The following is a 27,613-nucleotide window of genomic DNA, read 5'->3' as shown; positions in this document are numbered from 1 at the left end:
TATTTGGTAAGAATTGTGAATTAATCATAATTATTTTATTAATAATGCTAGTTATCTCATATTTTTTTTCCCACATTTGTATCCCACCTGATGTGTCATTACTTTACTGGAAGAGTATTTCCTTTTTCTTTTTTAGGTTTTATTTTTTAATTTTTAGTGTCCAATGTATGAATGCCATGTAAGATGGTATAAAATTGTGGTATAAAAATGTGATAAGTGTAGCATTACTGTTATTTTATATCTGATAAGTGAATGTCTACAATTGAGTATATTAAATGAGATATCTCAGATATTATCTTAAATTGCACCAAGGCTTTTTGAAATAGACCTTCATACATGTAGCCCTTCAAAGTGGTTAAGTTGTGAACAATATCGGTATAAGGCGGCTAAAAAACGTAAGGCCCCTAACAAGTAGAATTGGAGTTGACAATTTAAAGTGGGAAGTATGACATGTGGTCATTATTTAGAAAAATTATTAGATGTATGCCATACACCGTTACGTGGTGTAACTAATTCAACATATAAGGTTATTATTGAATGATATATTTATATTAATAGAGTATAATATTAATAAGAGCAAATAAATGACTAATGTTGTAAATGACGACTCAACTGTCCAATAAGTGGAGTAGCTTAGAGGAAATTCCTAGAACTCAAGCTAGGTGGAGAAGCTCAAATGATAGTCTTAGGACTCAAGATAGGTGGAGCAGGTTCAAAATATTTATCCCACATTGGATAAGTTAGGGATGACCACCTTGAAGGGCATGTTTCTTCAATAGTAGACCTTGACATAAAAATCACTCAAGTCTGAGATTAAATTCTGGAGAGCTCTTAGAGTAGCGCTATTAGCATTTCATTCTCGCATTGCAAGAAAATTATGAAATATTCATTTTGAAGTGTAAAAAGTAGGGTTGGTTCTAAGAAGAGCCAAGTGAAGCAACCCTTTCGGATCTTAAATATCTAGGGCCTCACATTTACAAATTCCTTATGTATTTTGTGAGTCCTTATAGGAAAAAAAAAAAAAAAATCTTGTAAATATACATAGAGGATTGATGGCCTCTTTATGAACCACTAAAATCTCAGGACCGACATGGTAAAAGGATAAACAAGATGAGAAGAGCTAATAGTATTATACACTCTTCTTATCTCTTAATTGCCATTAGACAAATCTTATATGATGAACTAATTAGGTGCATGCATACATGTACCATATTAATTTGAGCTCATAGCTCATGGGGACTCATATGGACGAGAAATTATTATGTGTATCCGTAACACCACATGACATGAATCCACTCAAATTATAATACGTGTATAATAATTAATTTATCCTAAAAACTAAGAAAAAACCCTTAACATCGTCCACGTGTTATAATTTTAGTGAATTGGTAACACCACGTCATTCTGCCACGTGGTGTTACGGTCACATACAATAATTTTTTCATATGGACAGCTGCCAACATCAAGGGATGTTAAAATTGATTTAGGTATTCAAAAAAGATGCATTAGCCAGGTGTTACTATACATTTAGTGGACCAAAATCATCATTATTTTTCATAGATTGTAGGCGCAGCACATGTTAGACTTTCTCACATCATTATAACTAATGGTATGGTATAAGAGGTGGTATGAGTAATTTCATGAAAGAACAGACATTTGGACTCGTCAATGGCTGTTGTGGGAATTGACGGTTGAGGATGGGGAGAGAGAGAAAGAGGGGCCCAGTGAAGTTAAGTAGATTTGCTCTTAAGCCACCACACCCCTCATGAGTCATCCCCAAGGTACCTGCAGCAGGCATTACAAAGGGTACTGGGTGTGCACATTTTCTCTTTACAGTTCTCTCTCTCTCTTTCTCGCTCTCTCTGTGTAAGCTATTGATTGATGTGCTTGAAAACAAGAACCATGAAAAACCTACTGATATATCAAAACAAAGAAAAACCCATTTGGAGAATCAGGAAGTTGATGGTAGTTTTGATAGGTTTTGAGTGCTTTTAGTATCTAAAACTGAGGAATTTATGAGTCTAGAAGCTTTCAAGTATCAGGTTTAATCAATGTTGGTCTTCTTTCTGTAGTTTATGCTTTCATTTTGGATTCTGTCATGCATGTACTTTTGAGAAATGAAACAGTGTGGTCTATCAACAGAGTTATATATATAACTGTTTATTCCCAAATTGTGTTTCATTTTTTTGTTTGCATATTGATTAGTAGATGTATATAAGTTAATTTATATATGTACATTTTTTAAACTATACTTTTTTCTGAATAGTAGGAACTGCCTGAAGAATGTAAGACAATGCTTGACATATTGGATTAACATGGTCTTAACAATTCTCCAATGGCAAAGACAAAGTGCTGGTTTGGTTGGGTGAAGAGGCTCTTTACTTCTGAAGCAAAGACAAAGACAGAAAAGGTTTGGTTCATACTACTCTTCCCTTCATTGTTTGAAATACTTATTTGTGTTCCTCTTTTGGGTGATTATAGTTTCTGTTGTTTTGTACTTTTCAGAAATCAAACTGGAGATGGATTTTTGGAAGGCTTGAAGTACTTCAGCAGTACCCTGCACAGGCTGCATTGACAGCATCAGAGAGAACTCTTAGTGAAGTCACACAAGAGCAGAAAAAACATGCTTTCACTGTTGCGATAGCAACAGCAGCTGCAGCCAAGGCAGCAGTGGCTGCTGCCCATGCTGCAGCTGAGGTTGTGCGCCTAACTTCGCAATCTTGCCACTATTTCACAAAGTTTGACAGGAACTTGGCTGCCATTAAAATTCAAAGTGCTTATCGGGCGCATCTTGTGAGCTTCTTAAAAACTTGTCTATTATATGTACTTGTTCATAGTAGAGTAACTCTAGAGTTATATATAATATAATAGTGCATAACTGCTTGTCTACTCTCCATTATTTGTTGTTCTGTTGACAGAAAATAGTGCATAGCTGCTAGTAAGAATCAGGGATTTGGATGCATTTGCTAGAAATTATTAAATAGATTAGCTTTTACACATTTGGAAAAAACATTGCTTTTTTGCTATTGGTTTCAAAGGTTCTCATTATAAAGAGGAGAAGTTGATGAGTAGGTGAAAACATTGTAATTGGTGGTGTAAGTCAAAATAGATACCTCTTTGAAACTTCAATTTGATCTCTTCATATTTGTCTTCTTTGAGTTCTTTCCTAATCTGAACACAAATTTCTATGCAATTGGCATTGAATTCTAAACATCTGGAATTCTTTCCTGCATGAAATATTTTGAATCTTCTCCCACAGGTGTAATTGGATTTTTAAGATATACACCACTAAACCAACCAAGGCTTCATAGTTTTAACATCTTTTTTTTTTTGGCTGAATTGGCTGAATTGATAAGCAGAATGGGTTATGCAGTCACATTTTACTGCTATAGCTGATTATATTTGTTTATCTATCTTTCTAAATTCTGAAAAGATAGCCGGAAGCTTTCTATATGAATCTAAGATCATACTAGAGTAGCCAGAAGCTTTCTAAATTCTCTAGCATGATCTAAATTTCAATTGCAACAGGCAAGGAAAGCATTGCGAGCCTTGAAGGGACTGGTGAGACTTCAAGCCATTGTTCGTGGCAGAGCTGTGAGACGCCAAGCAGGTACAGCTTTGAAGAGTTTGCCATCCAGCAGAAAAGGGCAGGGGGCAGAGGTTTGGAAAAGGAGCATTCCTACTGCAGATGAGAGATGTAATAATGATGAAAAGATACAGCTCGGCAGGCCACAAAGGGAGTTGGAAGAAAAAGAAACAAGGGTATGTGAGATGACTTTCAAATTTACGAGTAATTAGTGCTTTTCATGGTGTATATATTAGGGAGAAAATGTTTGGAAGAATGAGCGTTGATGACCTAGGAACAATCTCTAGTAGCCAATTGTTAATGTCATTGTTTAATAATTTAGTGAAGATCTTTGTTATGGACAGCGTGAATGCAGCAGTCAGAGAAGGTGGGATCGCAGTATAATTTCAAAGGAAGACATGGAAGCCACATGGCTGAAAAAGCAAGAGGCCACAATCAAAAGAGAGAGGATGAAGAAATACTCATTTTCTGTCCGGGTACTTTAATCTGAAACTATATGAAAATGTTGCTTCAAAAGAAAATTAGAAAGGAAAAGAAAAGGCAAAAAAAAGGAAGGGAGATTGGGGTTAAATTTATGACAGATCCTAAACATTGCAAACTTCTAAGTTCATCAAATTTTGTTCACCTAATAATGTGTCAATATGTCATTTATTCAACCATGGACTCATTTTGAACCTCATTTATTTCTAGTAGATAAGATATTGATATGTACCTGACACATCATTTGGTGACCATAACATTATTGATTAGTCACCATATATGGCACTATATTTCCTCTTGTAACATCTACCTTTATGCAACATTATTATCTTTTTTAGGAAAGCAGAAATGTGCAAATGTTAGAAGATTCAGTGACCAAAAACGAAATCGGAATGCTCACAGTTCATTCAAATCCTAGTAGTACTAGTGGAGTGTTTGGAAGATCACAAGTTAGACTGAGACACTTGAGAAATGAAGATTCGGTGGAAGGATTGAGTCCACAATTTCCATTACCAAGGAGATCATTTTCCCAAGCAAAACTGAGTTCTGCTCAAGATCATGACAGCTTGACAACATGTTCTCCAGCTTTTCCAACTTTCATGGCTGTGACAGCATCTGCTAAGGAAAAGACAAGATCTCTAAGCACCCCGAAGCAAAGGGTAGGATTCCGGGAACTACAGCACTCCAACCACAGCTTTCAACATGATAATGGGAACTCTTTTTGTTCTTCTTACGATGCTGAGTCAATTAGCAAGAAGGGTATGAATGGATGGGGTTCTTTGGCAGATATGTTTAAGCAATAATCACCTTGAACAAGGTTCAAAGATGTCATGTCAACTTTCTCTCCAAGATTAATGCCAAGTTCTGTCATAACTCATAACTGTGGCTTGAAGACATCTTCTAAGACTTTGCAAAGGAGTTCTGGTTTTACAAGAGGCTGAAGTTCATGTTATCTGCAAAGTTTTCAAGGATGAAGATACTTTTGTTGACCCTTGATCAATACTTCATTGGAGAAGGAAGGCTCAACAAGTTTTTGGAAGATGAATTTGCATTTTGCAATATCTCATTGCTGGTAATACTCATTTATGATTTATATATATTTGAGGACTTTTTTTGTTTGGAGGATTTTGTGTTTTTACTTTTGTTCTTATAAACTCATCAAGTTATGTAAAGAATTTTCTTTAATAAGATAATAATGCAATGAAAGCTATGGTTTACGTTGGAGTGTAAAGTTATGTCCGGTTGAGGTGACGTTTGAGAGATTTCATTAAAATGTTTGTAAAGCACACTTTTTGGAATGTGCCATTTTTTACATGGAATGGATATAAAATGGAATTGAATATCAAGTAGAATTTGAAACCCATGAGCTCCTTTGAGTTTGATATTCTCATTCTTGGGAAGTAGTTTTGTATGATCAAATTATCTTACAAGTAAAACTTTCATGTAATGAATGTATATATCTATGGTCTCTATATCTTATATCAGGTGACATAACACATAATGTTAGATTAGGGACATATTATATATACACACCTGTGATAGAGATATATTTCATTTGACGTAATAGATGAAACTGTCATTTATAATAGAGACAATTTCATTTATACCCCTTTATGTTTGATGAAATTACTCGCACACCTTCAAGTTTTAAAAATTACACGCACACTCTCAGTCGTTAGTTACTTTTTGACCATCTTTGATTTTGAAAGTGTTATTTTTATATCTCTAAAGTAAAAATCATTTGTTAGTTTAGATGTCATATGTAAAAATGACATTTTTAAAGTCAAAGATGATCAAAAAGTAACTGTTGTTAAAAGTAACTAATGGCATAGGGTGTGCATGTAATTTCATCAAAATTGAAGGGGTGTAATTTCATCATGGCCAAAAAAAGAAAGGGTATAATTGTAAGCTACAATGCATTGCCACCTTACTTGAAGCCTTGTTTTGTCTTTTGTTCACTTTTTCCAAAAGATTATCAATTGTAGATCTGATTGGACTATGGATGGCGCATGGGTTCCTTGAAACCTCTAATGGAAACCAAGGGTATGATGAGATAGGCCTAAATTATCAAGTTTGCCAGAAGGGATGCATCACCTCACTGCACTCAGAGAATTGGAAATTAGCGGGGTGTCCTGAATTGAGCAAAAGATGCAAAAGGGAAGAAGGTGACGATTGGTCCAATATCTCTCATGTCAAACCTATTTTGCTTGATAAAAAACAAATTGCATCAAATTGATTAGTAATTAAGGTACATAACAATCTACTATATATCTATTTATTTCCTCTTCCTTATCTTATCAATATCATATTTGTGGGTTTTATAGTAATTGTTGTCTTGTGTTTTATGCCATTAATTCTAAATGTCTAAAGGTCCAAGCGGTTGTCGGTTTGATGAATGTGTTTTTTTTTTTAAATGTTTTATATAAGGTGTTTTAAAACAAATTAAAGTTTTGAGAGATATTTTCATTTTATTAGCTAACACATGTTGTGTTTGTTAGACTTAATTCAACTTAATTATATATTGTTTTTTGATAAGCTAATATGATTTTTACTACCAAAATAAACAAATAAATGTGATTTTTATTACTACCAGATTTTCCTAAAGTTTTCACATTGTTGAGAGTCTTTTGCTTCCAGCCATGTAGTCGACCCAGGATTTTATCCTTTACATATATATGCCAATGCAAGCCTCTTTGACCTCCCCCAAATTGTAGGTAGACCTAGATACCGCGTGGCAAATCTTAATGTCAGTTTTTTTCTTCAATCGTAACAATTGCAAATCTTAAAGGGTGGCTGCAAAAACATCCAGTCATTGGAGCTGCACTGGAGTGAAATAATGGTGTGTTATATTAATTTGGGTTGTAGTCGTATTATTGGAATTTGAAATAAGAGAATGTTAATAACTTCAAGGAGATATATATGTGAATCTTTTAGTAATTTGATTTATGCTTCAAAGATGTATTGATGAGCCTCAAAGTTCCTCTAGAATACACATCAGCGGAGAACCACCTTGATCACCTATCTCTTGTGGTTAATACCTTCAATTCCTGCAAAATGTAACAATTGAGTCCTAACTTCCCAAAGGGAGATTCCTCTCTGATGGGTCTCTGATGCTGAAGTTGGTCATCAATTTATGAATATGTATTTTCATCCAAAAAACTCTCTCCCCTTCTTGTTGAACATGAAGAGCTTTTATATCTCTTCATCCGAGGAGTTAGTTCCTCAATTAATGGGAGGAAACTCTTCCCGTTAACTGCCGAAGCAGTTTAATAAGTTCTATCTCTAACTCAGTTATTAATAACTGACATAATCTTTAATTTGGGCTTTGAAGTTTAATATCATTTGTTTATGATATCGGGTCCAGTAGTGCTAGATATTCTATATTTTTATACCATAATTTCATACTATCTTATGTGGTAACTTACATGACATTTATATATTGGACATTAAAAAAAAAAAAAAAAATCCAAAAAGAAAAAGAAAAAAAAAAGAAAATCTTTGTCCAATAAAGTAATGACACGTAAAATGGTATAAAAATATAGTAAATATAGCATTATTCTATTAATTAACATAGTAGATAAATTATGGCCCATCATGTATTAAACATGTTTGTTTAACTTTTTAAGATGTATGATTAATGTGCCCATTTTGTATCGAAGTTAATCACATTGTAATTCATATGTGGCACAAACTTGGTATGCGGATTCCGCTAGCTGCAGGCACTTCTACGTATTGTAAATCTTATTTGTCTTATGCTCTTGTGAGTTTAGAATTTCCTATAGCTTGTTAATTTATAAGCTCCTATTTTCTCTATTTTCTTTTAATATGTCAACACTCATCATAAAATCAATGCAAGAATCTTAAATTCAGAAACTCTGTACCAATAAACACTTGATAATTAATAACAAAGCAGAAAGTAAAAATTGAGTAATACAATGCATGATACAAATTTGGATTCCAGCTGAAATTTGGGGGACATATGGATGAAGGTTTTGTTGATGCTGATGAGACAAATTCCTGTTGCAGATTCTTTCACCTCCACCGGTATTTGGAGGGTATGAATGGTATTTAATGGTTTAATTTGTATATCCATTTGATTGTTGGCTTTGATTTGAATGTGATAGGGGATGGTGGGAAATCTTTCCCCTGCATGTACGTACTATTAAAGACGTGGAAACTGTACATAAATTTGGTATTTTAGCTAAAGTTATCAGTAAGTTAGTTTCAAGAATAAGTTTGTTGTTGAAACTTTTGTTTTTTTCTGGAGGCATTTGGCTTCTTTGGAATTAATAATGGTAAAAGTGAAGGATATTGAGACTATGGTCTCTATGCACCAGTCTATATATATTGTGTTAGTCTCTGGTATATATATGGGTGATAAGATTGGTTTCTGACTGTTGTTTATGGTACCAGGTGCCCCCAAATAAAAAAGAGTGGCACTTTGGAAACACTTACATGATGTGGCTGCTGCTCATATATGGTGTAAAGCAATCTCTAGTACAGGCAAGGGTATAAAATAGAAGCACATACACAAATGCACATGTACATGGTGATAAGATGATCTCTGTTGTAACACGAATTCTCCAAGTAGCCAAACTCAGAAAACGATGGGTCCTGTAAACACAAGAAAAACCTTCGGAGGTATGGTGACACCGGTGTGGTGTCGGCCAAAGGCTCTCCGACGGTCAAGTCAGTAAGCAAGATCAATATCAACTCAAAGCAGTGGGCTTAGAGCTCTAGAATTACGTACCTTTGAATGATCTTATGAGAGTCTATTTATAGGGGATGATTTAATCCCTATGGCCTTAGGATTGTAAGTTGATTTAAACTTGTAATCACCGGGAAGTATAATTCATATTGAATTGAACTCCTATACTTGAATCCTTGTTTGGAGAGGATTCAAGCCATTTAATTCGTATGAGAGTTGGTTTCCTAGTAGAACATGGAGTTCTTAGGTCCCTTTAGTCGTGGTGTGTGTATAGTAATACCTCCGTGTGCTTGTAATTGGAAGCATCCGCGAGTTTGGGTAGGAGCATGGACCCATCGCGAGCTTGGATGGATCCATGGGGTCGGGTGGTTCCAATGATTTGGATGTATTCATACATTTGGAAGCATCCAGCCCTCCCAAGTGTGCGTGGCGATTGTTCCCCTTACTCTGTGCTCAATGGGTCCTCCAATTTTGTGGTATTTGTACCCCCGGCGTTGTTGGTGATGGTGCCTCATCCATAGGACCCTTTTAGACTTTCACAAGTATGGGTCCTATTCTTTAAATCAAGGCACCCCCTTTGTTATAGGTGATAGAACCTTTGTTTAATGGTCCCATTATACTTATAAGGGCATAGGTCCCATCCTCTAAGTCAAGGTACCCCCTTTTCATATAATATCTAGGGGCCCTATGCCTTTCTCTAATTCTTTTCGGACCCACTTCAAATTTGTGACATAGGTCCCATGTAGAATTTATCCATGGTCCCACAATTGCCCCCAAAAATACATCCCTTGAATACCCATTAGAAGGGAGGTGTTTTTTCTTGACTAAACATGCCATGCCGCCCCTCCGGATTTGTGCATCATAGGTCCGAGATTTTCGCCCCCCCTTTTTTTTGAAAGCTTTTGGGCTCTTATCCTTTTATCCTAACTTTTGAATTTGAAACCCTACCTTATCTTTTATTTGAATTTCAAACTCCAAAGCCTCCTTATCTCCTTATTTCACACCTCCTATAAAATTTCCTAGAACCTTGAACCATCCCCCATCTTTTTATTCTTCAACTTTCCTCTTTCCCTTAAAAACTTCAAAGACCCATAAACCTAAAGGTCCGGCCTTCCTTGTTGCACTTCACACCGGTGCCATCGTTGCTCAGCCCACATACCGCCGTCGCCGACGCCAACTGCCGCCGACGCCCGTCGCTGACGCCAATCGATCCCGCCGCTAGTCTCGGCGGCTACTTCTTCTCTTCTTCTTGCGGATCCCACATAATTTTCGGTATTCAATGGTGAATCCGAAGACTGCTTCTGGGCTGAAAGACCCAAGAATTCTTGAGAAATTTTTGGACAAGCATTATCCAAATCGCCCCCAAGATATCTCCATTGAAGTCGATCCTACCGGAAAAGCCGAAGTTGATTGTGAGGTGGTGAATGGTGCGAGACCCATCAAGTTCTACCCTTGGCTGTTTCGGATTGGAGCTAGATTTCCATTTTCCCGATTCCAACGGAGGTTTTTCATGTTATACGGGTTAGCTCCTTGTCAATATACTCCGAATTCCTATAAATTGCTTTTGGGTTTTGAAAAATTGACTAGATTTTATGAGATTGAGTTGGGTTTGGCTGAATTTCGGAGTTTGTTTCGGGTGTGTCCCCATGAAAATGGCCGGGTGTATGTTGCATTTCGGGGGCGCGAAAACAAGCGGCCCAATCTCTTTACTAATCTAGACCGTAAAGAGGGGAGTCATACCGATGATGTGGTGATTGTTTCCGGAAATTGGGGAGACGTGGTTGATGGGTACGACACCCCGGTCCCGTCTACTTTCAATCCGGAGGGTGTAATGGACCTCGATGGGTTGAACTTTGTGAAATGCTACCGGGCGGACCTTGTTGATTTATTGTATCATGTGGTGAGTCCGGAACATCGTGACATTAGATGGATTTTGCATCCGGACCGTGATGCCCCCGGCGGGTTAGACTCCGTCACCCCTTTGTCAAGGCGTGACATTCCGGCGGAGATGCTTGTTCCCCAATTTGATTCGATGGGATCCTTGCCCAAACCAAGGGAAGCGGGGGAGAAGAGGAAGAGAGGAAAAAAGAATAGTCCGGCTTCCAACAATTCGGAGGGATCATGTGACGGCATTAAAATTGGAGAGTTAGAATTAATGATACCGCCCCTCCAAGTGAATCGCAAGAAAAGGGGCCCTATTAAAAAGCCAAAACAAGGAGCCGATGGAGCAAAGGGAAAGGAAGTACCGGAGAAATACATCCTTTTCAATGCAAATAAGGGTCGCCCCGTTGGAGAGAATAGTCCTTTAGTGGACGAATTTGAAGATGAAGATACCACCACACTTATGCTTGAAGATGGGCCTCCAAAGTTTGGGTTAGACGGTCCATATGAGAATGTTACCGCCGGCCCGTCGCCCTTGAAAGATGACGGGGGATTCGCGGGGGATGCTTCCCCCATCCGGTCCCATCCTCCCCTCCATTCTTCAAAGGTTTGGTGCCCCCATTTCATAGCTAAGGATGGGGTCGTGAAATGCGATTCATCCGGCTTGTCGGATGATTCGGTGGCTATGGCTTTAATGAAAGGGTCCGTTCTCCCCCTTGATGCCTCCGAGTTGCGGAGGTATGATGCCTCCGAAACGAAAGAAAAGCTATATGCACTTAGATATTCGGTACGTTCCATTTTTCTTCCCGAAACCATTCCTTTGTTTTGGGTTCTTTAGACTTGTTGTTAATCTACTTTGGAGTGATGCTTTTGTTGTTTTGTTTTGTGTAGATGGGAGCCATGATGGATAGATACATCGAAGCCATGGAAGATGCCAAGGAAAACGACCGAGTCGAACTTGAGACTTACCGCCTGAAAATTGATTCATGCCAAAGTTCTGCCATGGAGTACCGAATTGCTCATACTAAGATTGAAGGAGAGCTCGTAACGGTCCGGTCGGAACTTGACAATCGGTCCGCCAAAATCCTAGAGCTTAATGATACCATCCGATCTTTGAAAGAAGAGTTAGCCAAAGCTCAAGGGTCCTTGCATGCGAAGAAAGAGGAGATGGCTCAAAGAATTCAAGAATGCTCGGTGCATGAAAGGGCCGCCGTTAAGGATGCCGTTGAAAAGGCCGTTATCGGACACCAAAGTTTGAGGGATTCCGAACCTACAAATGATGCTTCTCCATATAAATCTCTTTACCTCCTTATCTCGAATTTTTGCAAGGGGCTCGGCTTCAATCCACTTTGTGAAATAATCGGTAGCAACCAACAAAAACCTTTTTTGGGCGGTGGCATCTGGCAAGGGTCCGACGATGTCGAGGCCCCATTGCATGAACGGCCAAGGGGATCGAAGCGGGGTTAGGTCCTCTGCCGGTTGTTTTGGGATAATGGCAAACCTTTGGCATTTGTCACATTTCTGTACGAACTCCTTTGCATCCTGGTGCATTGTTGGCCAATAGTACCCCTCACTTAGGGCTTTTTGCGCTAAGGACCTGCCTCCGGCATGATTCCCACAACTACCCCCATGGATTTCTGCGAGAATGTACCGTACCTGATCCGGGTGGAGACAAAGGAGGTGAGGTCCTGAATATGATCGACGATAGAGCTTGCCATTATGGTCCACGTACCGTGCCGCTTTTAAATGTAATTTTCTAGCCTCCGCCCGGTCTTGGGGTAGTGTCCCATTCTTTATGTAATCAAGGATTGGATCCATCCAACATGGTGCCGGAGCTATACGTAGGCATGGAGCCCCCACCTTGTGAACACTCGGCTCCTTCAAGTACTCCACAGGAATGGTCCGACGAAGTTGGTAGTTTAAGGAAGATCCCAAATTTGCCAGAGTATCGGCATGGGTATTTTGATTACGAGGGACCTGTGTGAGTGTGAACTCTTGAAACTTTTGGAGAAGATCTTTGGCCTTAGTGAGGTAGAGAGTCATGGTTGGATTGAGTGCCGCATACTCACCTAACACTTGGTTCACGATTAATTGAGAATCACAAAATATATTTAATTTACGGACCTGTAGTTCGGATGCTAGTCTTAAGCCTGCCAAGAGAGCCTCGTACTCAGCTTCGTTGTTGCTTGCCCGAAATCCTAATATCAAGGCCTGCTCCATTATGGATCCATCCGGAGTGCGCAAAACTAGGCCGGCGCCTGCCCCCTTGCTATTGGAGGACCCATCCACGTGAAGGTGCCACGCATAAGGATCCGTTGGGTCCGGTTCTGAATTTGGGTTGATTGGGTCCGACAATTCCGTTTCAGAGGGAGTAAATTCGGCAATGAAGTCGGCTAGGACCTGTGCTTTGATAGCTGTTCGTGGTTGGTACACTATGTCGTATTGCCCTAGCTCAATTGCCCACTTTGTTATCCGCGAGGATGCATCCGGTCCGTGCAAAATGGTCCTTAACGGGTAATCGGTCCGCACAATGATTTTGAAAGCCTGGAAGTATGGCCTTAACTTTCTAGCGGAGCTTACCAAAGCCAAAATTAATTTTTCCATCTTTGGGTACCTAGTTTCTGGGTCGAGGAGAGCCTTTGACGTGTAATATACCGGGTGTTGTGCCCCCTGCTCTTCTCGGACCAGAGCCGAACTAACCGCCGGACTGGATACCCCCAAATATAAGTATAGGTCCTCCCCCGCGGAGGGTTTGGATAACAAAGGCGTAGAGCTTAAATATGTCTTTAGGTCCTGAAAAGCCGTTTCACATTCTTCATTCCATATTCTGCCCCCGCTCCTTTTTAATGCTTGAAAAAAAGGGCGGCATTTATCCGTCGACTTTGAAAGGAACCTGCTTAGGGCGGCAGCACGGCCCGTTAGACTTTGTATTTCTTTGACAGTGCGAGGGGACCGCATGTCCATGATTGCTCTTATTTGGTCTGGGTTAGCCTCAATACCCCGTTGAGTTACTAAATATCCCAAGAATTTTCCGGAGGCTACTCCGAATGTGCATTTTTCCGGGTTCAACTTCATGTTATACCTCCGCAAAAGTTCAAATGCCTCCCCAAGATGCTTTACATGGTCGTGTCTTTGTAGGCTCTTTACTAACATGTCATCCACGTATACCTCCATTGTCTTTCCGATAAGGTCCTTAAAGACTTTGTTCACAAGTCGTTGATACGTTGCCCCCGCATTTTTAAGCCCGAAAGGCATCACATTATAGCAATAGGTCCCCCTCTCTATGACAAATGAGGTTTTCTCCTTATCCGGCCCATACATCTTGATTTGATTATAGCCGCTATAAGCATCCATGAAACTAAGAAGTTGATGCCCCGCCGTTGAATCCACTAGTTGATCAATCCGTGGAAGGGGGTAACTATCTTTTGGGCAAGCTTTGTTTAAATCGGTGAAGTCGACACATACCCTCCACTTGCCATTTTTCTTTCGGACCAAAACCACATTGGCTAACCAATCCGGATGGTACACATCCTCCACAAATCCGGCGGCTTTGAGCTTATCTACCTCGGCCTCAATTATAGCGGACCGTTCTGGAGCAAAGTTTCTCTTCTTTTGGATTACTGCCTTGAAGTTTGGATCCACCATAAGTTTATGGCATATGACCTTCGGATCGATTCCGGGCATGTCGCCAGCGGACCATGCGAATACATCCTTATTTTCCCGTAGGAACGCTATTAACTGATCCTTTTCTATCTTGGAAAGTCTGGACCCAATCCTTGCCTTTCTCTCTGGTAGCTTTGGGTCCAATTCAATTAACTCTGTTTCTTCCTCTGCCTTGCCCCCCTTGGGGTCACTATCCTGAGGGTCCAAGTCGATTTCAATATCTTCTTGCTCATCTTGGGCCCCCAGGGCTAATTGCTAATCGGATTTTTCTTTGGGGTCCCCAAGGTTCTGAGTCCCTGAGACGGATGCATCCTCTTCGGGCGTTTTGGTCTGTGCTCTAGATACGTCCTGTGCTTTCGGAGGTATCAAGGGACCAATCGATTTTTTTATTTCTTTCAGACCCATTACCGCGCAACTTCGGGCGGTTGCTTGATCCCCCCGGATTTCTTGGATCCCTTCCTTTGTTGGGAACTTCAAGACCTGATGGTAGGTGGAAGGGACTGCTTTCATGCGATGGAGCCATGGTCGCCCAAGGATAGTGTTGTAAGGTGTGGGGCAATCGACTACCATGAATGGCGTGAGTGGGCTTCTTGACCCCGCCACCACTGGTAGTGAGATAGTGCCGATGGTGTGAACCAAGCTTCCGTCAAAGGCCATGAGCGGTTTAGAAACGGGGGTGATATCCTCAATTAAACCCATGCGCTCAACCGCCGTTTTGAAAAGCACATTAACGGATGCTCCATTATCTATTAAGACACGGCCCGCTGTGGCATGAGCAACTTGGATGGTGATAACCAAAGCGTCCTCATGAGGAGAGTGCAATGCCGCAGCGTCTTGCTCGGAGAAGTTCATGAGATCAATCCCGGATAGGTCCTGGGAAGGCGCCACCAAGACCTCCCTCGCTTTCTTGCAACTATGCTCCCTTTCCTTTCTTGTGGAGCCTAAGTAGTCTGGTTCGGAGAGGATGCATTGCAAGTTCATGGTTGGCTTCTTTGGTGGTGGATCCGAATCTGGGGACCTTTGTCTATCTTGTTTTTCAGGCCTCCGCTTTAATGCTTCATCCTTTACGAATTCCCAACAATATCCTTGCTCTAAAAGTTCTTCAATATGCTCACGAAGTGCTATGCAATCCCTGGTTAGATGCCCCTTAGACTTGTGGAAGGCGCAGTACCTATCCGGAAATTTTTTGCTTGCATCCGACTTTATAGGGGGTGGACGTTTCACCCATGGTTGGTCCTTGATCATGTAAATGACTTGATTAATTGGAAGTCTCAAAGGTGTATATTTGTCACGGTCCGAATTTGCACGATCCTCCCTCTTCCTCTTCTCCGCGGTCCCATATTTCTCGGGCCTATCACCTCTTCTAGGGGACCTATCATTTCGTTTAGGGGCTCCATCCTTTTGACTATTCCTCCGCGTGCTTTTATCTTCCTTCCTTACATATGCCCCCCGTTTCTCGTCATCCCACCTAATGTACTTTTCCGCCTTCATTAACGTTTGAGCAAACGTGAGGGTACCTTTTTTAACCAAAGATCCATATAATGCGGACTCCACAGGTAGTGCCCGCCTAAAGGCCACAGCCGCCATGTTGTCATCACATTTTTCAATTTTTGCCACCTCGGACTTGAATCGTTTTACAAAGTCCCGGAGGGATTCGTCCTCCCCCTGCTTGAGGGTAAAGAGATGGTCCGTATCTTTTTTGATATCTCGGTAAGCGGAGTAATGTTTCACAAATGAAGAGCATAAGCCGGTAAAATTAGTAATGGACCGAGGTGGTAGAGAGTGATACCAAGTTAATGCGGACCCTTCCAGACTTGAGGGGAATATCTTGCACATCCAGGCATCATTGTCATCATATGGTGCCATCGAGTTTCGATACATCCTAATGTGACTCATTGGGTCCGAGTCTCCCTTAAAGTATTTGAACCTTGGCATAGAAAAACGCTCCGGGGCTCTAACTCGGAGGATGTGATCCTCAAGGGGGGACTCATTTACGCGAAGGATTTCGCTCTCCAACCAAGCTTCATGTGGATCCCTCCAGTCGACGCAAAATTGTTCCATCCGCTGATTAAGCATCCTCTCCATCGCTCGGTGACTAACTAAACTTTCGGAGCGACGCGTATCGCTCGAGGGTCCACTAGAAGCGTGAGATGAGTATGAAGAATCGGGCCGGGACCGTGTAGTCCTAGGTGGGGAGCGACGTGGGGGTGGTATGATATCCGCAACGTTGCCCATATTCGGGTTCGGACCTTGCCGTGAGGGTCCTTCATTCCTCATACCCGGAACCCGGATGGGTGTTCCACGGATAGGCGATATCGGACCGGTCCGACGGCTTTCTGCTGCAGGCCCGATGGGTCCGCGACCTGTTGGTTGCTCATTGCCTCCTTGGGGGCTCCTTGCCTGGCGATTAGGACCCTTAGACAAATTGCGGAGGGATTCTTGTGGGGGTTCCCCCACCTTTTCTTTTTGCTTTTCTTGGCGAGTTAGCCGAGTTCTTCCACTTGCATCCCGTACGCGGCTCCTTCCTCGTTCCCTATGGGACCGGCGAGAAGTTCTTCCGCGGGGCTCTTGATTGCTAGCCCTTAGAGCCTCACTCATCAATTGAATATCCTTCCTCATAGCCTCAAGGGCCGCTTGGGTTTGATCCTCCATGCGCCGCAAAGCGACTTGGTACTCGTTGGGCTCTTGTCGAGGAGGGTCCGGCTGGCTATCATCATCAGTGGTGTGGACTTCCACACGGTCAAGCTCTTTTTCAACTCGTTGAGCCGCCAGCTCAACAGTAGTTGACGTCAGGGGGTGCCCATTTGTAGTAACACCCAAAGTCATCTCTTCCGCCATAGGTTCCAGAAAAAATGAGTTTGAAAAAATCAAAGAGCAAAATCCGAAAACGAGAAGTTCTTGATTCTGCTCTCAATGAAAGCACCAATTGTTGTAACACGAATTCTCCAAGTAGCCAAACTCAGAAAACGATGGGTCCTGTAAACACAAGAAAAACCTTCGGAGGTATGGTGACACCGGTGTGGTGTCGGCCAAAGGCTCTCCGACGGTCAAGTCAGTAAGCAAGATCAATATCAACTCAAAGCAGTGGGCTTAGAGCTCTAGAATTACGTACCTTTGAATGATCTTATGAGAGTCTATTTATAGGGGATGATTTAATCCCTATGGCCTTAGGATTGTAAGTTGATTTAAACTTGTAATCACCGGGAAGTATAATTCATATTGAATTGAACTCCTATACTTGAATCCTTGTTTGGAGAGGATTCAAGCCATTTAATTCGTATGAGAGTTGGTTTCCTAGTAGAACATGGAGTTCTTAGGTCCCTTTAGTCGTGGTGTGTGTATAGTAATACCTCCGTGTGCTTGTAATTGGAAGCATCCGCGAGTTTGGGTAGGAGCATGGACCCATCGCGAGCTTGGATGGATCCATGGGGTCGGGTGGTTCCAATGATTTGGATGTATTCATACATTTGGAAGCATCCAGCCCTCCCAAGTGTGCGTGGCGATTGTTCCCCTTACTCTGTGCTCAATGGGTCCTCCAATTTTGTGGTGTTTGTACCCCCGGCGTTGTTGGTGATGGTGCCTCATCCATAGGACCCTTTTAGACTTTCACAAGTATGGGTCCTATTCTTTAAATCAAGGCACCCCCTTTGTTATAGGTGATAGAACCTTTGTTTAATGGTCCCATTATACTTATAAGGGCATAGGTCCCATCCTCTAAGTCAAGGTACCCCCTTTTCATATAATATCTAGGGGCCCTATGCCTTTCTCTAATTCTTTTCGGATCCACTTCAAATTTGTGACATAGGTCCCATGTAGAATTTATCCATGGTCCCACAATCTCCAATCTCTGTTTCTAAACTCTGTTTTGTCATGTGTTTTCAAATGAATACTAGGATATGCACTGTTTCAAAACAAACCTTAAAAATGCTCTTTTTGAGCTTCTTGCAAAAGTAGCTGGAACCATCTTTGTGAAGAGTGGGTATTGGAAGAGAAAAGGAAATATTCAAGGTCAAATATGGCTTGCTCGAGGGAAATTTGATGCCTATAATTGAGTGCGATATTTAAATATTTAAATACCGTATGGATCCGATGATTAGGGATGGCAACGGGGCGGGGCAGGGCCGGGGGTGCCACCCCCATCCCCCGCCCCCGAAATTTTTTGAATCCCCGACTATGTAAACGGGGATTCCCCGCCCCCGACCCCGCCGGGGAGTGGCTTCCCCGAACCCGCCCCGAATCCCCCACCTATGTAAAGAGAGATCGCAGAGAGAGGATGGCGACTGGTAAACTGCGACGGCGACCAGAGAAGGAGATCGCAGAGAGAGGACGGCAAACGGCGACGGCGAGAGGGCGAGACAGAGAGGCGACTGGCGAGACTCGGGGTTGCGAGACAGAGGGGCGAGATGGTGGCGAGAGAGCAGCGAGACAGAGATGGTGGCGAGAGGGCGAGACAGAGAGGGCGAGACAGAGAGTGCGAGACAGAGGGACGACTGGCGAAATCTCCAAGAGCGGCTCGATGGTGGAGACTGGCGAGATGGTGGCGACTGTCGACTTGGCCAAAGGGCAGCGCGACTGCGTGAGAGACCCAGTGACTGAGAGAGATAGAGTTAGAGACTGAGAGTGAGAGTCTGAGAGATTAGATATTTAGATCACAGTTTTTTTTTTTTTTTTTTTTTTTTTTTTTTTGTGTTTAGGGTTTGGTGTATTGGGGTTTTAAAACATATATATAAATATATAATTTAACAAACTTACATTTATATATGTTAATACATTTAACAAAAATACATATTAATATCCTAAACATATATATTTGTTAATTTACTTAAAAAATAATTTAACAAATATATGTTTTTTCATTTATATAAAGGTTAGGGTTTAGGTTATTAATTTTATGATCTAAATTATGTATAAATATATAAATTGGAAGAATAAGGTTAGGGTTTAGGGTTTAGGTTATTAATTTTATTATCTAAATTGTGTATAAATATAGGGTTTAGGATTAATAAGTTTTGGGTTTAGGGTTTATGGGGTTTAGGCTTTTAGGGTATAGGGTTTAGGGTTTTATTATCTAGATTGGAATAATAAGTTTAGGGTTTAGGCTATATGGGGTTTAGGCTTTTAGGGTATAGGGTTTAGAATATATGGTATAGGGTATAGGGTTTAGGGTTTAGGGTTTTATTATCTAGATTGGAATAATAAGTTTAGGTTTTAGGCTTTATGGAGTTTAGGCTTTTAGGGTATAGGGTTTAGGATATAGGGTATAGGGTATAAGGTATAGGATTTAGGGTATAGAGTATAAGGTTTAGGGTATATGGTATATGGTATATGGTATAGGGTATATAGGGTTTAGGGTTTTATTATCTAAATTGTGTATAAATATATAAATTGGAAGAGTAAACTCATAAGAACTTGTTGGTATGATGGTAAGGAGTTGTGGGAGAAAACTTGAGGTGCCAAGTTCGATCCCCCTACATGACACTTTTAACACTAAAATTTTAATAATATATATTTGGTGTAAACGGGGCGGGTTTGGGGTCGGGGGAGCCAAAACCATACCTGCCCCGCCCCCGACTCAGGTCCCCGCCTAAATCCCCGAATCCGAACCCGGCCCCATTTATCTCCCCCATTACGGTTTTAATCGGATCGGATCCCCGCGGGGATTCGCCCCGCGGGGATTTTTGCCATCCCTACCGATGATTAAGGTCACCTTCTACCAACTAATTTATTAATTTGCGTCCTATGGCTGATTAACAATACAAAGTTGTGTCTTGGCCCAAAAAAGACAATACAAAGTTGTCTTATTTGCAAGTTGGGCTTTATATTTTAGTCCTTGCCACATCATTTTGACTTTTGAGTACCACACACCTTACCAAGTTGACCAGCAAAAATCTAGCTATTGCGCACAGCCGCTTACCTCACCAGAGAAATAAATCACAAGTGAATTGCCTTAATCGAGAGCATTTTGTTTGTTTATTTGTTCAAATTCATAAGTGAATTACATTTACATCCTTCTTTTTTTCTTCTTCTCTTTTTACTAAAAGGATTTTAAAGTCTAATTCCAAAGTCTTGACATGTTTGATTGATTTTTCATTTTGACAAATTTTTAGGCACGAGTCAAAGTTTATCAAGAAAATTATTAAAGTGATTGAAGACAAAATCACTCACACTTCCTTAAGTGTTGGCCCTTATCTGATTGGAATTCATTCTCAAGTCAAAAAAATTAATTTATGGTTTCAATATGGATCAAGAGATGCTGGCATTTTAGTAATTTGTGGAACTGGTGGAATAGGGAAGACAACCATTGCAAAATCTGTTTCTAATTCACACTAAAATTTTTGAAGGAAGCTGTTTTCTTGAAAATATCAGAGATACTTTACAACAACCCAATGGCTTAGTTGAGTTACAAATAAAACTTGTTTCTGCTCTTTTGAATGAGAGAAAAGTCCAAATACAGAGTTTCAGTGAGGGGGTAATTAAGATTAAAAATGTCATAAGCTCCAAAAGAGCAATCCAAAAAAGCTGCTAACTATGGTATGCGTGCTTCCAAATTTCATGATGCGAATAATAACAATATAGATGGCGTGTGTTGTACTGTTGTGTTGTTGTCACCCTTGCTAGTGGCGTGGAAAATAGAGACTCGAAGACACTAAGTTGGCTCCATAGTATTGACGTGCCTTTCTTCTTCGTCCTAAAAACCTTAAATTAGAATATACATATAATTTAAAAAAAAAAAAAGATGCATATCTCACTTTGGTCGTGAAACTTTGAAACAAGAAATTAAATTTTGTATTTTGAAAAAATTTTGAAGTTTAAAAATATGAAAATTTTGAAAGAATTTCAATTTCGTTGAAAATTTAAACTAAAACAATTGAAACTTTTAACAAAATTTCGACAATTTTAATTCTTTAATATTTCAAAACCTAAAAAAAATGAAAAATTTTGAAGAAATTTTTGAAATTTAATTCCATGCTTTGAAATGATGTATGTGTTTGTTCCATACAATTATGGATAATTGCTTATCCAACTTAAGCGTTAAAATCCAACACAAGACGAGAATAAACCCAATGAACTCATCTAAGTGAGGAATATTTTCTTAAAAGATCTTGATGTAATTTAGCGAAAGCTCTCACTTAATATATCCAATTATAAACTGTTACTTGTGTAATGTGAAATAATTATAGAAATAATTACTCTTTACTACACTTTACTTATTGTTTGTAACATGTAATACACATATTTAAAATATTTAACAATCATGTAACTTTGAGAGTGGATTGGTTACCCATTTCTTGGTACCAGTTTGGTATAGGTTTTTTATCTTAGCTATCCAAACAATCCAATGGTTGCTAATTTTTTAATTTTTTCAAAACTCTCTCACGTATCTCTCTCTCCCTCATTTTTGAAATTTATCTTCTCTTTCTCTCTCCCCAAGCACTTTCTCTATGTTCTCTCTTGCTCTCCCTCGCTGCAACTTTCCTCGACGGCATGTGTGCGCATCCAGCCATGGATGGCGACGAGAGGACCACCCCTGAGTTCCTCTCTCTTCCCTCTTCATCCATGTGAGCTCGGAACACCCAGCAACCCCCAGACCCGATTGGAGCCCCGATGTTGACTCTGATCTTAGCCTTGTCGCAACGTTGCCGAAGAACAAGCCAAGTTCCTCACTATAACAACGCCTAGAAAGTTATTGGGGAAGCCAACTCCACCTTCGTGTCTTCCTTATCAGTAGTAGGTTCTTGATTTGTTTTGTTTAGTTCAGTTTCTGAAACTGCAGTTTTCTACAATTTCTGGAACTGCAAGTGAACTGAAACTGTAATGTTTTTGTAGTTTTTGGAACTGCAAGTGAACTGAAACTGCAGAAACTGTAATTTCTGGAACTGCAAATGAAATGAAACTGCAATTTATTAGAGTTGCAGACTTGCAGTTGCAGTTACTAACTGCAAGTGAAACTGCAGTTTATTGGAGTTGCGGACTTGCAGTTTCTGTTTTTTGGTGATGCGTTGATGCTGGTATTTTGGAAGGTGTCCGCATGCTATGTTTTTGTTATGTTTATTTTCGTCAAAACAATGCGCGGGGTAAATGGGCTTTTTGTGGCGCGGGGATCTAGTGGTGGTGTGGTGTCCGCAAATGAAGAATGAGTTTGTGGTAGTTGGTCCGCAAAGGAAGAATGAGGCTTTATGTAGTTTTGGTTAATAAAATTAGATGCCAATACTTGTATATTAACGGACTCATAATTATATTTAATCGAAAGTATATAACAAAAACCCCAACACATAATCCAATCATTTATAATAACTGAAATGATAATCCTTATAGACTCTTTACTCTTGAATATGGGAGGGTACTCTTTACTCTGAGAAGTAGGTGATCCGGCCGCCGAGACCATTCCACCACTATATATTCACTGAATTAATTTCTTGGTATATAAGAACCATATGAAGTTAGAAGCCAGTATAATAGAGAAGCTGAAAAGGGGTTTTCACATAACATAATCATCAGAAAAGGGCCTCAAGGTTGTGATGCATTAATTGTTGTGGTCCAGGAAGTTACTAGCTAGGAAGCCACTAGTATTAGGCCTCGTTTGAGATTGCGGTGGAGGATCCAAAAACTGCTGTGGATGACGATTCTCAATCACCTACAGCAGTTTTGGTGTTTGATAAAAAAATAAAAAACTGTTTTTCCCCACAATTTTCAACTCCCCACAGCAAAAACAGAAAGCAGGTTTTTAGGTGCTTTTGAAAGCTGCAGTAATTCACAGCAACAATGAATATTTTATTTTACCCATAATACCCTCATTGATTTCTATAATTTTTATTTGTTTATTTTAAATTAAAAAATATGTCCATTGTTTGTTATATTTTATATTGTGATAATTAATTATGATATTTTATTTATACGATTAAAATTATAATATACCTAAAAAAATAATAGACATATTTATTTAATAATGTTGTTCTTAGAAAAATTAATGCTAATAAAAATTTGTAGTAAAAAATTTCAAAAACAAGTAAAAAAAACATTTTATTTTTACCAAACAAATAAGTGAACTGCACTTTCAGCATCATGTCCATTTTAGTAATTATACATAGTCACAGCATTTTTATATTAATATTTACCAAACACTTTGATACTGTTTTTTGCACTCACAGCATTTTTAAAAACATAATTTATCAAACACTCAACTGCTTTACTTTACAGCTGACTTTACGTTACAGCTGTTTTACTTCACAGCTGTTTTTTTTCACAGCAATATCAAATTGGCCCTTAATGTCGTACGTTTAGCTCTCTGACAGTGAAAAATCTGCATCAGTCCCTTTAAGACATTAAGTCATATACCCCACTAGTACAATTGTCTCATGTCTCACATACATGAGACCCTTCCCAAAAGGTTAAACGTCGAGTAAATGAGGTTATTGTCACAATAGACATGTCACGTTTTGTCCATTATTTCCTACTAGTTTCCTACGCTAAGAGTACGTCTCTTATCTATAAAGAGGGTGGACCCGGCCTCTTAGGTGGGTGTACGTAGTCAATGCCTTAGAAGAACACTACTATTTCTTCTCCACCAGATCTTTGTCCCACTGAATTTATCTTGGAAAGATTGTAATGAGGTAGTAGTTGGGCAACATTAATATTAATGCTTTCAACATAAAATTCAAGTCTTAACAGTAAATTTGTTTCAGTGACCAAAGCTTCACCAAAGTACATCATGTTTGTGGATAAACCCACACCGATCCAACAGCCAATCATGGCTGGACACGTGGCTGGTCAGATTCAACTTCAGTGTTTGACTTCTCGGTGGTCAAAACTTTGACCTCCACATCATCATAGCTCGGCACTCCCTCTGCCAGCTCAGATCGGGTCTCCGCGCCAAGTCCTCCACGCCCGATCCGAGCCGAACCGATGATCTTCCAAGGGATCGAGTGTTCATCTTTTCTGCGGTCATCCCGGTTCGGCTCGGCACGGAATGAACCCCGTTTCGGGTTCTAGCGTCAGCTAGTCATAACTCTGAGGGGTCCCTTTCTTCTGGGTCGGTTCGGTCCGAAATCCCGTGTCCAATCCGATCACACATGGACTTCATGTATACACATAGGAACATGTGTTCGGTTCGGCTCGGCATGCCACCGCCATTCCGAGGAGGATCAGATTGAGACGAAACCGCCACGCTTAAATACACCTGACACAAATCCTCTGACAGATGGAATATCCCAGCCTGCATCCATGACTATTGGGGAAATTTGTCTGAACCTTCCAACCTTGCATTAAATGGAGCATTCAATGCAGCATTGAATGCTGAGGAGGTGAGTATCTGTGCATGCCACTAGTCCTGACCAAACGCGTGGGTCTCTGGCAACCATTCATTCACATGCAGGTAACTTACTCATCACAATCTCTTTTGCCTATATATACCAACTCATATGTGCAAAATCCAGATCTATCCATCTATCAAACACTTACACAAAAATTCCCACTCACCCAAGAGCATACCCAACTTGCTGAGAATAACCCAGAACATTTGCCTTGTTCTTCCTATTCTCCCAAGTTCATCATTTGTTCTTCCTCACTTCCATTCAAACACCATCAAACACACTTCACTGACTTCATCATCGGAGCGTGTTTGGCTGGTACCACACCGGTCCCTCTCCTTTGATCTTGTGTTTGTCTACAGGAAGATCTCACGTCATCATCCGGCAGGACTTCGGATCAGCCAGGTCACTACCTCTAAGTTGTTGCATCTCTCTTACGGAAATTTGCATGAACACATCACTTTCAAGGTAAGATGATGTTGTACGTATTAATTACTTTGTTTTAAGGTTGTAAGCAATCAAACTCAAGCATGCTAACTCATTACTTTGTTTTAAGGTTTTATCATATCAATGATTCACAAAATTAATGTACTTTGTATTCCATTACTTTCGCTTAAGTTTTGTTCCTCTAACATTTTCTAATCAAGTTATATACCGCAAACAAAAAAACAAAAATATTTACTTTCTATCCTCTTTCACAAGAGACATAATCTTCAGATTTGAAGAAAATTGTAAACATAATTTATGTCAGGAGTGTTGAAATGAAAATTCTTTAGCCTGTCCTTCACGCCATATGCAATCATATACGGCAGTTTTTCACCGATTGTTAATTTGAATACTAGCTAGTTTTATACTTACCAAATATTTCTCAAATTTTGTTTGCTGACTGATGTTGCAATGCTTCATTTTGCTCAATTTTGTGTCTACTTTAAACTTTATTTATTTATTTTCAGCAAGAAATAGAAAATGTATTGACGCATTATTTACTGAGCATATTTGGTGAACAAAATTGATGAGCTTAGTATTCCAATACTGTTCAATGCTATGCACTTGAGCAAATTTTCCAATTTGCTGAAGTCGTGATGTTAAAGGTTTGGCATTTTATGGGCCCGCCGCTGCAATACAAGTGGGAATTTATTGGCATCGTTTGCTGTCACCGCAGCCACTTGGACCCTTAGTCTTCTAAAAAAAACAAAAGGCGAGGCCCGCATTAAGCCTATATAATAAAGCCCACCCTCATCAAATTTTAAGAATAATTTGGCAGCAAAGGCAACTAAAGATAGTCAATGATGATGAACACCCAACTACTCCTCAGCCTCACCTTCAACATCCTCTTCTTCGTTGGTAAACAAACTTCTTATTTTCTGTGGACCAAATTACACTTTTTGGTCCAATTATATTTTACTTTAGTGCATAAATTTCCAAAAAGTTTCGATCAAAATTTTGTGATCAAAATTTTGTGATGGGGAATATGGATGGGAAGCAAATAGAAAAAAATATAAGAGACATGTGGAAGCGCGCATATTCAAGTAGAGACCGGAGTCGTCTAAAAATAAAGTAAAAATATAAAAAAGGGTTAAATACAAAAATGGTCCACGAACTTTATAGTGAATCTCAATTTAGTCCACTAACTATTAAAAGTGTCAGTTTGGTCCACAAACTTTTTAAGTTGTATCAAAGCAGTACAAACGTTAACTTCTATCGAAAAATTTAACGAAAAGTGATCATGTGCACAGCAAGTGACCACATTTTCAGAAGTATTTCAGTCTATTCATCACATTTTCATGTGACCAATTCCGTTAATTTTTGGAAGAAAGTTAGCGTTTGTACTGGTTTGGTACAAATTGAAAAGTTTGTGGACCAAATTGACACTTTTTAGAATTTGATGCCAATAATTGATTGCAATATTTTGTACCATATTGACCGGCCCCCTGATCAATTAATTAAGGTCACCTTCTAGTAACAAACTAGAAATCGTGCCCACGCGATGCCGCGGGTGCTAAAACTTTATAAAATGTTGATTCAAGGCCTAATAAAATTTAATGGAAGGATAATATTGTTACATATATATATGGAAATGTAAATATGTTTGGAAATATTGACATGAATGTTTGTTCACCAAATTTAATTTACAAAATGTACATTCATATATGGCATGTCTTAATAAACCAAACAACATTCAAAAAAACATTATAATAGTTGGTGAGACAATTGTGTGTCATAGTAATAAAAAAATTTACAGTATTCAACTGTTCATTGTTTAAAAAAGTTGTGGATGGGTGGTCGGAGGTGGCTTATTCGGTTTTCGGGGTTGCTTCTTTAGTGTTGCTAGGCTGCTCATCTGTTGTCGTATTTTGGGCAGGGGGATTCTTCTCTTTTTCACTTTGTGGGATAGAGAGCTTCTATTCTTGCTTGTTGCCTTCTGTAGGGGGCTTTCCCTGTGCTTGGCTGCAAATTTGAGAAATGTGATTTGTTAGTATAAATAAATGATTACATTTAAGTTTGATTCAATAGAAAGGAAAAATATACCGAAATTTCGGCAGAACCTCTCTTGAAAATTGGATTAACTCATACTTTAACACCTGTAAAAAACACTTTAAATGACCAACAACAACTTCTACCACAACCAAAGGGTCTTCGACCCAATAACAAAGCCATGATCACCCAATAACAGGATCCTCAATCTAACAGATATAAAAATAAGCTCTGATTGTAAACCATGTTCATAAATCTTTTTTTTTTTTTTTTTTTGTAATTTATTATCTTCATCTCTCTCATGATTGCATGCATAACTTTTATGTGATGAGAGAGATAAAAATACATATATAAAGATACACATAAAAGTCATAGACACATATGTGTGGTAAAGCAAATTTAACAATTCCTTATGGATGATTTGTTCATGATACTATTACTAATTAATCTCTATCAACTTTGTATAGAGTTTAAAGATACATATATAGTTAGCATATCAAAATTGGATGTAAC

General features: G+C 39.6%; 1 protein-coding gene across 1 annotated transcript; it reads left to right on the top strand.

The window, feature by feature from the left end:
• The first annotated feature begins 1,924 nt into the window (after nt 1-1,924).
• On the top strand, nt 1,925-5,275 carry LOC147282503 (protein IQ-DOMAIN 12-like). The gene is made up of 6 exons (XM_086248906.1): nt 1,925-2,053; nt 2,267-2,410; nt 2,506-2,793; nt 3,529-3,762; nt 3,931-4,062; nt 4,405-5,275. The coding sequence occupies exons 2-6, from the start codon at nt 2,336-2,338 to the stop codon at nt 4,867-4,869; spliced, it is 1,194 nt and encodes a 397-aa protein (XP_086105032.1). The 5' UTR covers nt 1,925-2,053; nt 2,267-2,335; the 3' UTR covers nt 4,870-5,275.
• The last annotated feature ends 22,338 nt before the right edge of the window (nt 5,276-27,613 follow it).

The sequence above is a fragment of the Dryas octopetala genome, chromosome 6, assembly GCF_963921425.1.
Source record: "Dryas octopetala chromosome 6, drDryOcto1.1, whole genome shotgun sequence".
Taxonomy (NCBI): domain Eukaryota; kingdom Viridiplantae; phylum Streptophyta; class Magnoliopsida; order Rosales; family Rosaceae; genus Dryas; species Dryas octopetala.
This window is presented reverse-complemented; position numbering and strand designations above follow the sequence as displayed.

Bases quoted from the DNA above. Each gene is read 5' to 3' on its own strand.
- LOC147282503 (XM_086248906.1), top strand. From the start codon at position 2,336: ATGGCAAAGACAAAGTGCTGGTTTGGTTGGGTGAAGAGGCTCTTTACT. The intron at 2,411-2,505 runs GTTTGGTTCATA...TGTACTTTTCAG, and splicing joins CAAAGACAAAGACAGAAAAG to AAATCAAACTGGAGATGGAT. The intron at 2,794-3,528 runs GTGAGCTTCTTA...CAATTGCAACAG, and splicing joins GTGCTTATCGGGCGCATCTT to GCAAGGAAAGCATTGCGAGC.